Source organism: Mauremys mutica, chromosome 3 (assembly GCF_020497125.1).
Source record: "Mauremys mutica isolate MM-2020 ecotype Southern chromosome 3, ASM2049712v1, whole genome shotgun sequence".
NCBI lineage: Eukaryota > Metazoa > Chordata > Testudines > Geoemydidae > Mauremys > Mauremys mutica.
Window position 1 is genome coordinate 133,137,633 of NC_059074.1, and position 13,979 is coordinate 133,151,611.

The 13,979-nt window shown below is 38.3% G+C and overlaps 1 protein-coding gene across 1 annotated transcript in view; it reads right to left on the reverse strand.

Moving 5' to 3' along the window:
• Nucleotides 1-13,979, reverse strand: part of TARBP1 (TAR (HIV-1) RNA binding protein 1) — a 107,782-nt gene that overhangs the window by 12,093 nt on the left and 81,710 nt on the right. The window contains exons 22-27 of the mRNA XM_045008909.1: nucleotides 12,745-12,894; nucleotides 9,083-9,169; nucleotides 6,652-6,848; nucleotides 4,756-4,837; nucleotides 762-933; nucleotides 275-466 (exon numbers count right to left, since the gene is read on the reverse strand). Coding sequence (XP_044864844.1) covers nucleotides 275-466; nucleotides 762-933; nucleotides 4,756-4,837; nucleotides 6,652-6,848; nucleotides 9,083-9,169; nucleotides 12,745-12,894 — 880 coding nt within the window. The remainder of the gene's footprint in view (nucleotides 1-274; nucleotides 467-761; nucleotides 934-4,755; nucleotides 4,838-6,651; nucleotides 6,849-9,082; nucleotides 9,170-12,744; nucleotides 12,895-13,979) is intronic.

Below are 13,979 nucleotides of genomic sequence, written 5' to 3' on the forward strand. Positions count from 1 at the left end.
TGTTGAGCTATATAACTGCTTAAATAATATCTATCTAGTGTATTTTCCTGGATAGCCAAAAAAAAAAAGTACTAAATTATACCAACCAATAAGAACCAACATTTCTTTAGGAAGATAAATAAAAAGTACAAATGCAAATAAGCTTTAAATTGATTATTTAAATCAATATTTCCTGCTTACTGATTTAAATCATGAATAAAATCAGCTATTTAAATCACAAAAAGTCAATCCACCCTGCTCAAATAAAGAATTAAAAATATGCATTGAACCTTACCTCCTAAATTGGTGGGTTTATCAATAAGTGAGGCCACTACAATCAACCTACTGTTGGATTTACCAAGCTTAGCTGCCCGGTCCTGAAATACCAGTTCCAGGTCTAAATCAGGACTACTGTTTTTCCAAGGGATGATCTTTTTCTGAACATCTGTCCATTCTGTTTGGTTATCCATTTCAACTAAATCTGAACCTAAGAAAAAGTGTTAGGTTTAATTATTTAGATGTGGAAAATACTGACATGATCATGAAACTGTTTGGTGTCCTAGTAAACTGGGGTTCCCAAGGTTATACCTTTCTGAAACTATAAGGGTCACATACTATCATCAATCTCTATACATTATGCTAATAGCACAGCATAACTATATGCTCTACAGCAGGTTTTTTAACAATTATGTTTAGCAAAGCAAGTACTGACAAAATATATTGCTACTACCAACTCCAAATAATTAATCTTAGATCAAAACATAAATGAATTTATATTTTACCCATATCTTGCTGAGACCAGTCACTTGGTTTTAGATTAAGAAGTTCAGTTCGAGAATGCAACCAATGAAATGCTGCAGGCAAAGAAATGTCAGTATATCTGGTAAATTTACAGAGTGGGATCCATTCATCTTCAACAAGTTCTGAAAGGCGTGGAAGGGTGTAAAATATTGTCTGGAATGTAACACAGAACTTTTAGGACAATCTCAGAAAAAATAAACTTCAAAGAGATACTAAACTAACTTCAGCATTATTTTATATTGCAAATATTTTATCTATCATAAGCTATAACTTACTGATCAATACATCTCTGAATACTCATCACCTGGTGCAATACAGTAACATATACTTAACATTATGGACATTTTCCAGTTTTAAAGATAAAACCCATAAAACCCTACCAAAGCAACAATCTAAGAAAAGGTCTTTACAAATATTATGCTGGAAAATGCCCCAAATGTACAACTTTTCCAGTGTTAAAAATTGTTAGTTGAAGGGGCTAGCAGCAAAAGGAAATCAGACACACACTGGAAGCTTATACCTCAGAGCATAGAGTTTTGAAGGGCAATAATTTTTTAATCCCCATATTTCAACAAAATAAAAAAAAACAATAAAAGATGTTAACTCCTAAAAATAAGCCCTAACTAACCTAAATACAAAACATGGGGGTGGAAAGGGGAGGGGAAATCAGGAAAAAATAGAAAACCACAAATTGGAAATCCAGACCTTCTTTCAATTTCAATGATTAGTTTTATTTAATCAGTGGAATGTTATGCTGCCCTCATATGTTAGTACAGTCACTAAACTTCACAATAGTTTGGAACTAAAAAATTTATATGTCGGGAAAAAAAATCCTATTGTGATGTTTCACTCATTCTTTATGAAAATATGCTTATGATATGAATATGACATAATTGAAATGTACTTTATACAAGATGGAGCTTGTAAGATATCATAGGAAAGGTTATAATTTATTGAATGTGATTATCCAATTTGTATGCCTGTATCATTTCTGTATCTGTAGTTATGAATATTGACTATGTATCTGTATTTCAACTATGCTACTTCGGGTGACACCCACTGCTAACACTTCAGGTACAACAAGGGAAATGCCAGACAGGGCTGATGACCCATCAGCAAGGACAATGGACTGGTCTTGAAAAGGCTTGGCCTTCCTGCAGACGCTCCATACTGCCACTGACTCATGGATGCTGTGATACTACAGAATCAGGTGGTCTTGTCACCTGATACTAAACATTACCTGGGACTTCTTGTAACTCTCCACTGGAAGGGAAGGGGGGTCAAGTTTGGGAAACAAAAGATTCCTCTCTTATGTAAATCCTATTTAAGGGTGGGAAGGAAGGCGAGTGGATGCCTCCACTCCATGGCCTGTCTGCCCAAGAAGAAAGACTGCAAAAGCCACCTGAAGGGAAGATTGGGGGGGGGGGGGGGGGATGAGTCCAGACTGAGACGGGTCCAATCTGAAAAGGAATATAACTGGAACTCTGAATCACAGAAACTTTGTGGCCTGCCTAAAATAACATTTAGGGTGAGAATTTACATTTTGTGAGCTGTTTCTTAAGTATATTGAGCTTAGCTTGCATATTTTGCTTTTATTTGGTCAGTAATCTGCTTACTTCTTGTTTATAGTGTAACCCAGTTTATGTAATTTCTAACTGGGGGGGGTGGAGAAGTTGTGCATAACTCCCTCCACACTGGGGGAGGGGGCAAATTTCATAAAACCTTTGGGTTTGTACCCCTTAAAGGGAGTGGGCACCAGGGTGTTGGGGCGAGCACCTAAGGCTGAATCATTCCAGAGTGGACTTCTGCCTCTCTGTGCAGCTGGGTGTGGCGCTTCCTGTGTGCTTAACTGGAAAAGGCTTGTGAGCCTACCCCAGCAAAGCCATGTAAAGGGGATCCAGGCTGGCAGAATAGGCTGACTCAGTGGCACCCCAGCATATCAGGTGACACCCCAAAGGGCCAAACCCATCATACCTTTCTTTTGAGAAATTTGTGAAAATTTAGTCTACAGGAAAACTAAGGCAGTGATCTTAGCTGAATCTTCCTGAGAGAAATGAGCAGATACAATTTGGACTCTAAAGAAGTAAGAAATGTAATTCATTCAATGACTTCCTGTTACTGTTTCAGAGCAACAGACTGCAATCCTAGCTAGAGTGATTTATAGAAGTTTATTGGACCATAACAAAAAAAATTAAGATATACAGAAAACTAACTGATCCGCAATAGCATGGATGTATTGACTATGTAAACTATTATTTTATTAACTTAGATGCTCAAATATAGAAGACGCTCCAAATTTATACTCTTATGTAATACATCTGAAAACAGGTAGTTTTCTCTCAATCAACAGCAAGCAAATTTCAAATTCTGAGAGGATGTTCTGTTTTTGTCAAGATAGCTGTGCATTTTTCCTCATTCTTGCCCCTTTTCTGCTTTAGCCACCCTACTCCTGTTTTTCATCTTCACCTTTATTTTGCCTTATTTTCTCTTCCCCTTTTGTTAATCACTCAGCTTCGAGTTATTCTGAGCCATAGTGATGAAGCTGAGCTGAAGAAGGAACTGATGAGTCTGACTTAAATGCATCTTTGGGTATGGCTACACTTGAGAGTTGCAGCGCTGGGAGTTACAGCGCTGGTCGTACAGCTGTGTAGGGAAAGCGCTGGTGTGTGGCCACACTCACAGCTACCAGCGCTGCAGTGTGGCCACATTTGCAGCATTTGCAGCGCTGTTGGGAGTGATGCATTATGGGCAGCTATCCCAGCGTTCAAGTGGCAGCTACGTGCTTTTCAAAAGAGGGGGGTGGGGTGCAGTGTGACAGGGACTGGGGGAGAGAGAGAGAGTGGATTTTTGGAGCCGACACTGTGTATCAGCTCCCTGCCTTGCAAAATCAGAAAATTTTCCCAACCCCTTACTCTTAATTGCAAACAGCCTGCAGACCAGATAAGCAACTGCTCCAACGGACTCCCTTTCTCTCCCTCCCCCCGCTGTTTCTCTCGTCAAGCAAACACTCTTCCCTGTGCCTGCCTCATTCACAGCAAGGTAGTGGGTTTATCTCATTTTATTGTTCAGTCAGTTACAGATTGATCACGGCAAACAAGAGCTGTGTTTGTTTTTTAGATAAGCAGCTCCCGGAGCCCCGAGTTCACAACAAAACAAAGAGAGGCAGCATAACAAAACAAAGGGAGTAATTTAGTTAAAAGCATTCTGGGATATATCCTTATACCCTGGAGGCCAATAACAGCGCTGGTGTGTGGCCACACTTTACGACCAGCGCTGCAGCACCAGCGCTGCAATGCTTATACCCCAAGCAGACCCAGGTGTACGGCCAGCGCTGCAGCCAGGGAGTTGCAGCGCTGGATGTGCCCTGCAGGTGTGGACAGTTACTAATTGCAGTGCTGGAAAGCCTCCACCAGCGCTGCAAATCTCAAGTGTAGCCATACCCTTTGTCTTTAACTGACAGAAAGTGAGTACTTTAGCTAAGCCGCTTCAAAAAGCAGTTTAACACCACATCATAGAACAAGTGCAAGAGTGACAGGAATAAAATTCTGAAGGTGGGTCATATAAAAAAAACAACATTGTGGCGGCCCATATGTGTCTTATTAGCTGCAACTGAGCTACTGCAAACAATTGATCGAGCAACAAACACAAATATAACTAGAAAGAAGTTCACTTGTCTACTTCCTCCAGATTAACTAACAACAATTATAACACACACCTACATTCTTGGGTTTTCTATGTAATTGATATAGTTTTCTAGCCATGATCACTATAAAAAAAATTAAAAACTCATGAGTCCAAATATATTTGTTTTAGTCTAAGATGCACTGAAATGTTATGAAGTTATTTTTCATGAAAACCAAAAATCAGTTACAAGTGATCATTACTCATCATGCAGTAGAACAATGTCCAAATTACAAATACAGCAGCAAAGCAGTGAAAAATCATTGACTATTATATACAGTATTTTGTACTTGCCTCTAGACTGTAATCCTTCAGGGGATGAAATGTTGCAAAAAAGAAATGATCTTGGATTCGTTGCCAATTCTTTCTAGCATTCCTATGCATTGCAAAAATACAGTAAGATATATGCCAAAATTCTACATATTCACTTATTACAGTCTGACAGTACAGAAGTCCAGTCCAAATGCATATATTATATATTGTGTTAATGGAAAAGAGGCTACTTTAAATATATATTAACAAATCACATTTATGAAACTAATTTATGAATACAATGAACTGGAAATAAATTCACTTTGTGTTTCCAGGAACTGGGAAGGAACATATCTCTATGAATTATAGTAACTAAGATAACTATGTTGATAGGGAAAGGTATCATACCCTCTCTTAGAGAAAGGGAACAAAAGTTCTCCCAGGAACTCAGAATAAGAGGACTTATGAATGGTGACAATATAGATGAATGAAAAATTAAACAAACTAAACTGCTTAAGACCTCAAACCAGTAATAGGAGGAGTGTTCATGTCGATCTAATTACAAATAAATACACTGCAAAAATAGCAGATAATCAATTTCTCTATTATTTCAACCTTCTCTTTCTCTTGCCATGGTTAGTGAAATTACAAACACCTAAAACAGTGCAGGGAATTGCATTCAACATTTTATTTCTTAGGGTTCCAGTGATACCACAAATATTTGCAGGAGGATCCTAATTTCTCAAGTCTTGGCAGATAAAAAGACCCAAGTCTGCACAGATTTGATTATATGTGGAATAGGGAGATAAATGAACAGATTATTAGCAGTATTAGTAACATGTCAACATGTTCACTGTAGGTTTTGTGATGTGATCCTACACTCAGGAAGGAATTTGTAGTGCTCACTAAACATGACTCTTTGAACATGGATCTCCTAAGTGAATGATCCTTTAAGCCAAGTACAGGTGAACCTCGATTTTATGAACACCAATCTTATGAATGGCCATTTATACGAACCATTTTTCCTCCACAGAAAAAAACAAAAGGTCACATAATGAGAGAAATGTTGATGAAAAATAAATCAACATCCCTTCACATTCCTATGCCTTCAATGCACTGAGAATCACTTTGCAGTGGTTTGATCGACAGGAAGGCGGCTATTGCAGTACACCATCCTGCAATTTATACACCATACGTACTGTAATTTTGAGATGTTCAATGTTAGGAACTTTTGAATTTTACAAACTCATCAATCCACAATTAGTTCATAAAATAGGGGTTCTACTGTAACTCCAAATGCTGGGGACACACAAGTACTGGCATTTCTTTATATATAGCCAAGAAATGCAAATCCTCTGGGTCAATCTGTTAGATTAAAGATTTAAACACCAGTACTTTGTGAACATGTTATATTGACAAACTAGCCCCAATTCACAATGCACAGAACAAATAAACATTTACTATAATTTATTAGCTAATAAGCTTTGTTTGTTTTTCAATCTGGGAGGCAAGATGAGAAAATTCAGGACAGACTACAAAAAGTTATGAGCCTTATTCCCCAAGCCACTAAGCTCATCTCCATTACAATGCTGATTGTCTGAATAACAGTCTGCTCACATTCTCAGACAGGCATTATAGTTATCGGATGAATGCAGAACTTTCTACTGAGGATTCAAATTAAATGAAACCTTTTAATTCTGAAACACAGAGAAGGAAGGAAGTTTTCTATAATTTCATTTTATCTGCTGATGACATGTCTTTAAATTCCATTTCTAAGTGTTCTACTTAAATAGATGAAACACATCAAAATCACAAAGATTATCAAGTGCTACTTGACAAGATTAGACAAGTGGTTTAAGAAGGTCCTTAGACACTACAAATGATTCCAGCAAAGATAGCTGGAAGAGCTGCATTCTAAATCAGAAGAATTTTACTAACCCTGCACCATGCATGTTTTCCACTTGATGAAGACTCGATTCAATAACTGGCGTCAAAGCTTCAAATTCTTCCACATACAATGCTTTGCACATGCCCCAGATTTTCTTGAGGGCTACTAATGCATAAAGTCGAACACTGAAATTGTGGTTGAAACACCACTGTAGAACAACAAGAAGGGCTTTCTTCAAAATTGGTTTCTAGAGGGGGAAAAATATTCTTTAGTTTACATTTTTGACTCATCATAGCATTCTGCCCCTGGAGAGCATAGGAAATAGTTTGGGATTGCGAGATAAGAACGTTAGCTAGTGTTCTGCTAAAATGGTCAGCACTGAAATACCTAACACAGTTTCATTTAAATTGCAATCTTTAAGTTTCAGACTTGACAACCCATTCATATGAATGGAACAGTTCACATCTCTCAGAGCCAAAAGCTTGTCTGTACATGTAGTTATTCAGAAATGAATTAACTCCACATGTGGACACTTTTATTCCAGAATGAGAGTGCCTTGCTCCTGTTTAGCTTATTAAAAAACAAATACAACTCTTATCTATAAATGTTTAAACTTCATGTTGGCTTTTCTTTGTAAACACACCAAAGTATTATTTACTATTTGTATTACCATGGTACCCAGAAGCCCTAGTCATGGGCCAGGAGCCCATTGTGCTAGATGCTTACTAACACAGAACAAAAAAGATAGTCCCAGCCCAAAAGAATGCGCAACCTAAGTATAAGACAAAAGATCGATACATTCAGCTAGACAGGAAGTACCAGGAAACAATGAGACAATAGTGGTCAGCATAATAGGCTGTGATTTCAGCACACCACTGGCCTAACCATTGTCACATTTCTTGTAGACATCACAGGAAAGGAGAGTTTTGAAGGAAGACAATGAGGTCACTTTGTGGGTGATTATGGGGAACTCCTCACAAGTATGAGAGGCAGCATGGGAGAAGCCTGCCATCTTCTCCTGGAAGTCTGCATCAAGAAATTAGTTAAATGGACAATGTCAGCTTGAAATCTAATAAGTTTCAAAAAATGAGTTAAAAATAGTCTCAAGTACTATACCCCTTCCCTAAATTCTCCTCCCATTGTGGTTTTAAAAATCACCTTTTTCTATTTTTAAAAAAAATGATATCTCTCTCCCCTCTTGCTGTGTAAAAGTTTTCACACAAACTGCAGAGGAAACCAACGTATTATTTTTTGGGGGGGGAGAGAGGGAGTTGTCAGTAAAACTGACTATACACAAAGTGACCAAACTGGAAAAAAAAAAAACAGAATTTTTTTCTTCAACCAGTTTCAACTCAGTAATCTGAAATGCCAACTGTAATAATATTAGGTAAATGTTTTTCAGACACAAGTGTGATTTTGAAGTTGACAATGTTCCTTTAATAAGCACGGTTACATTTTACATGTGGTCCAAAACAGAGAAGAGGACAGAAGGCAGCAATGTGTGTAGGTTTCTGCTCCATAAGAAACACAAAAGGATGGGGTAGGCCAAACAGCTATGCTAGGCTCAGAAATTTAATTGATCATCACACAATGCTATCTAAAACGTTAAAACCTAAAAACTGAACAGGCACAATCAGATATTAAAAACACACTAAACACATTAAAAAAACTTCCACAACTACATCTTCAGGGTTGATTTTGCTTTTCTCTGATTTCCTTTGGACATTTCTGCCTTTAATTTAACATTTTGAACAATAAAGGAAGAGCTTTATTTAACTTTGATAGTCTAACACTGATTAACTTGATCCTGACAACTTATACAAAAGGCACTGAAGACAGCAGGATTACTTATATGAGTAACGGTTTGCAGGGTTGGTCTCTATGTGCATTTGGACTTTTATCCTGTACAAAAAAGACTCCAGAAGTCATCTAAACTAGTGGCAAACTGACCAGGAGCGGCACCAGGGTTTCTGGCACCCTAGGCAGAATTCGGGGGCGGCATTTTGTGCGCTCCCCACGGGGCGCGCGGGAGCTTCCGGTTCCACTCTCATCGCGCCACCGAAGAAGGACCCTCCGCCGAAATGCCGCAGGCGACAGTGGCAGTCATTGAGCTGCTCAATTGCCTGCCGCTGTTTTCCGCGGCACGTCGGCAGAACGTCCTTCTTCGGCGGAGCAACGGGAGCGGAACTGGAAGCTCCCATGCGCCCCATGGGGAGCGCACAAAATGCCGCCCCCCGAATCCTGGCGCCCTAGGCGACCGCCTAGGGTTGCCTAATGGAAGCGCTGGCCCTGAAACTGACACAGTTACAATGAGCACAAGAAAAGTTAACATTTGACAATGTAAGAGAGAGACTGACTAATTTACTAGGGAAATAAACATTTCCAAGAAACTATTACAATCAATTTTTAAAAATCCCTATATAATGCAATTGTGACCATCCCTTTAAATGTTTGTTCTCGTTTTCTGTAATTTGAACTTACCTTCTCAGAGGTATTTTCAAGAATAATGTCAAAGTGAGACAACACAGATAAAAATGTACAGATGCTAGTTTTAAGCTTTTCTTCACCCTGAAGTGAACACAATGTAATAAATGGAAAAATGTTATAGCTGTACCTTTTTGTATTTCACAAAGTGTTCTATAGACTCCAATTATAGCTGCAGTCTTTGTAACCACAATGACCATTATACTGGAAAAACATGTTTCCATTAGCAACACTTATTCAAAAAATTAAGTAATTTTGTACAAAAGCATGGTTTTAGTTATTCATACTGTGTTCATTTTTGTAAAATATTTTAACCAATACTAACTATACTATGGTATATATGAAATAAACTACATTCTCAGTTAAGTCTAGAAAAAAAATTATCATGACAATTTGTCCCTGTGCAAAAAAAAAGCAAAAGTGTGAAAAAGACTGATTGGAACTGAACTAGCTAGGAGACTGAACTGTCTTGTTACTTGCAGTGGTGGTGACTGTGTAATAGGGCTGAAGCACATTGATGAGACAGCATGGGAAAGTTTGTGCTACTGTAACTTTTGCTGTACCTGTTCCGTGGAAAAATAAGGAGGATTTGGTTTCCTAAGTGGCCATTCCAGTACCTTTCATATTCCACTAGTAAGGTCAATTTCAAAAAATAAATTAATTGAAAAACATTCCAAAAAATAATGCTTCCAAAGTCTACTTTGTCAAATTGGGAGTCTGGGAGAAGAACATCATGCTTCACAGATGTAAGCAATATGCAGTGCTAATAATTCAGAGTTTAAGGCCAGAAGTGACCACTAGATTCCCGAGCCTGACATCCTGTATAACACAGTTCCTTACCTTTCATCCAGTTACCCCTGTCTTGAGCCCAATAACTCGTGTTTGACTAAAGTAACTTGTATTTTGCTAAAGCTTATCTTATAGAAAGGCACCCAGTCTGGATCTGAAGACTTCAAGAGAAGGAAAATCTATTACTTCCTTTGGTAATTTGTTCCAAAGGTTAATCATCCTCACTGTTTAAAAATATGTACCTAATTTCTAATTTGAATGTGTCTGGCTTCGGCTTCCAGCCACTGGTTCTTGTTATGCCTTACTCTGCTACATTAAAGAGCCTCATAGTACCTCATATTTTCTCCTATGAAGGTACTTATACATAGTAATCAAGTTGCCTCTCAACTGCCTTTCTGATAAATTAAATAGATTGAGGTCTTTAAGTCTCTTACTGTGAGGCATTTTCTCCAGTCCTCAAATCATTTTTGTGGTTCTTCTCTTCACCTTCTCCAATTTTTCAACACCCTTTTTTGGGCACCAGAACAGTATACACTATTGGGTTTTATCAGTACTGTGTACAGAAATAAAATCACCTGCATATTCCTACTCCCTGATTATACAATAGCCCTTTTTGTCACATCATCACATTGGGAGCTCATGTTGAGTTGTTTGTCCACCAGGGCCGGCTCCAGACCCCAGCGCGGCAAGCACGCGCGTGGGGCGGCATTTGCCGGCAGGGGCGGCAGGCGGGTCCGGCGGACCTCCCGCAGTTATGCCTGCGGGAGGTCCACCGAAACCCTGGGAGCAGCGGACCTGCCGCAGGCATGACTGCGGACGGTTCGCTGGTCGTGCGGCTCGGCTGGACCTCCCGCAGGCGTGCCTGCGGAAGCGCCACTGGAGCCGCGGGACCAGCGAACCCTCCGCAGCTGCGGGAGGTCCAGCCGAGCCGCGCAACCAGCGGACCCTCCGCAGTCATGCCCGCGGGAGGTCCGGGGTTCCGGTGCACCTCCCACACATGACTGCTTGGGGTGGCCAAATTTGTAGAGCCGCCTCTGTTGTTCACTATGACCCCTAAACCTTTTTCAGAGTCTCTGTTTTCCAGTCCCTCATTCTGGTATGGCCTGCATTCCTTGTTTCTAGATGTACAACTTTGCATTTGGAGTATTAAAATATATTTTGTTTGAACAGGTCCAGTTTACCAAGCAATCCAGATCACTCTGTATGACTGCCCTATCCTCATTATTTACAACTGTGCCAGTCTTGGTGTAATCTGCACATTTTATCAGCAATGATTTTATATGTATTTCTAGAGCACTGATTAAAATGTTGAATAGTGTCAGACATGCAAAACCCCACTAGGAACACCCCCTTTCAATGATGATTCCCCAATGACAACTACTTTTTGAGCTCTGCCAGTGAGCCAGTTCTTAATCCATTTAACGTGTCCTTATTGTATAATACTAAGTTTTTAATTCAGAATGTCATGCAGTACTAAGTCAAATGCCTTAGAAAACTCTATTATATCCACACAGTTACGCAGCTATCATTGTCAACCAAGTTTGTAATTTCAAAGAGTGAAATCAGGTTTGTTTGACAAGATCTATTTCCTATAGAAACATTGTGATTGGCATTAATTACAGACCTATTCTTTACTTCTTTGTCAATTTAATCCTGTATAAACTTTTCCATTATTCTGCAGGTATTGATGTCAAGCTAACCAACCTATAGTTAAGCTGGGTTATCCCACTTTTCCTTTTTGATAATGGCACATTAGCACTCTTCCAGTTTTCTGGAATTTCTCTGGTACTCCACAATTTATTATAAGTTAACATCAGTAGTTCAGAGATCTCCTCAGTCAGCCCTTACACGATTTTTGGATGCAAAGTTATCTGGGCCTACTAATTTTAAAATGTTTATCGCTACTAGATGTTATCTAACATCCCCTTCAGCGACAAATGGACTAGAAAGTATGTCTTAATCCTCATAGGATACAAGTACATCATCCTACTTCTTTCCAAATATAGAACAGAAATATTGATTGAACACTTCTACCATATATCTACTATCAAGATTCAAATAAATATTTACTTTTTGTACATTTTGTTTGTTAACTGCTTTAATGACTTTGGAAGGTTTTCCCTCCCCTCAAGATGGTGAATTTTAAGAACATTTTTTAGCAACATATGAAAATGCAAAATATCTTGAAAAGACAAAAGTGAACCATATTCAAAATTTGTCTCCATCACTCATAACTGGGTAACATGATTCTGAGCAAAACACCCATATTAAAAGCTGTAATTTATAAATGGGAATATTAGTTATATGACACAAGCACACTAGAAACCAGATTCTGTGCTGCACTTCACAGATGACACAACTTAGATGGGGAAACAAATTTGACTTTTTAACACCTTTGTACTTCCAAGATTTGGGGCTGGTCCAAAGGCTGGCACAGCTCCCACAGTAAGACAGAGGAGTTCCCACAGCTGTTTTAATTTTCAGTGCCTTCAATGACTTTTTGTGGAGCCATCCCATGTCCCATCATATCCCTGAAAGCCCCTACGTTGTTGGCTGCCAGGAGGGGTGTTACTAGGCTCTTACACCAATATTAGTCTTTCTCGGGAACCACAGCGAACATGGGGATTTCTGAGCTGGAAGCATCCATGTGGGTTACAGTCCCCTTTCACACCAAAGTATCATATCAGAGGGCCACACAGAATCAGATTCTGTGGGTTTGATCTTGTGTTCTTTAAGCACTCAAAACACCTACTGACTTTAAGGAAAATTATGGACGTACAATAAATATTGCATTAGATCCCATGTATGTGAGAAGACATCTTACATTTGTTCAAATTAGACACAGAATGAATGTCAAAATTCTTACTTACATAGCAGAAACAATTCCAAAATTTTTCAAGACACTGGGGGTATCTGTGCAGAATCAAGATGATAATCCATTCTATTAAGTATTTTATGGATGCTTGATTGTTACCAAATCCAGCCTGAAATATCTTGTCAAGGGTCCCAGTCAAAAAATTCTGAGCAAAATAAAATCCCCCCCCATTGATTAGTCATCTAAAGTTTCATCAATAAATTTCAAAATCTTGCTAAACTACAAAACTCAAACTTTACTGTCATTTGTTCCTCAAATCTTGTTTGAAACACTTTAGAACAATCAAAGCAACAATATGTAATAGATACACTTACTATCTATATGCTACATGTTCACCAATGTGGAAAAAAACTCTACTCTGTAGGGAGATACTGAAATATCTGGGGCCAAAAGGAAATATGCTGCAGAACTGCTGCTTTAGTCTCCTCTGCCCTATCTTGCCAAATATGTTAACCTCAACACACAGCAGAAGGTGGTCCTTTATTTTTAAGAGGTAGCAAGGAAGTGCTGTGGTTGGTTGTTTTTTTTTAAATTATAACTGTATTAACAAAATACCTTATTTTCAAAACAACTGTTCTATATAACCAATTCATATGAAGTGGGAATAAAGAGAGAGTATCTTTTGAACTTTTATATTATTAAAAATTATATTGCTGTGCCAGAATTTAAATCATCACTCTAACTGTTCTAAAGAATGAATATAGCACCTATACAATTCTTTCAATGGCTTCTTTCAATTCTTTCCATGCCAGGTACTGTGTTTTTACGTACATTATGACAGATTATCCAAACAATACAAAATATTCCATTAGGAAGAAAAATAAATGAAATTCAAACAAGCACCAGAGGTTTAGAAAAGTAAATCCTAAACATTCTGAATATTTTAAATAGTAGTATTTTTATTAAATGAAAAGTAGAATCAGCAATCTGTCCATGATATTTAAGGGCACAAATCACTACAGTATCTAGGTGTTGGCTATACAGAATTTAAGGACTAAATCTTGCAAATGGATCCAACCTGTTCACATACCAGACCTACTGAAGTCCATTTGCAGGATCCAGCATTAAGGCAGCACATACAGATAACTGTACTAGTCAGCCTTCATGTAAATAAATTAACAATCAAATCTGTTGTAATGTGCATAAGTATTACAACTAATATTTTGTCTCTCTTGTAAAATCTATCGTACATGAGAGTTCATGTTGCAGAAATGAAGTTTATATTACACT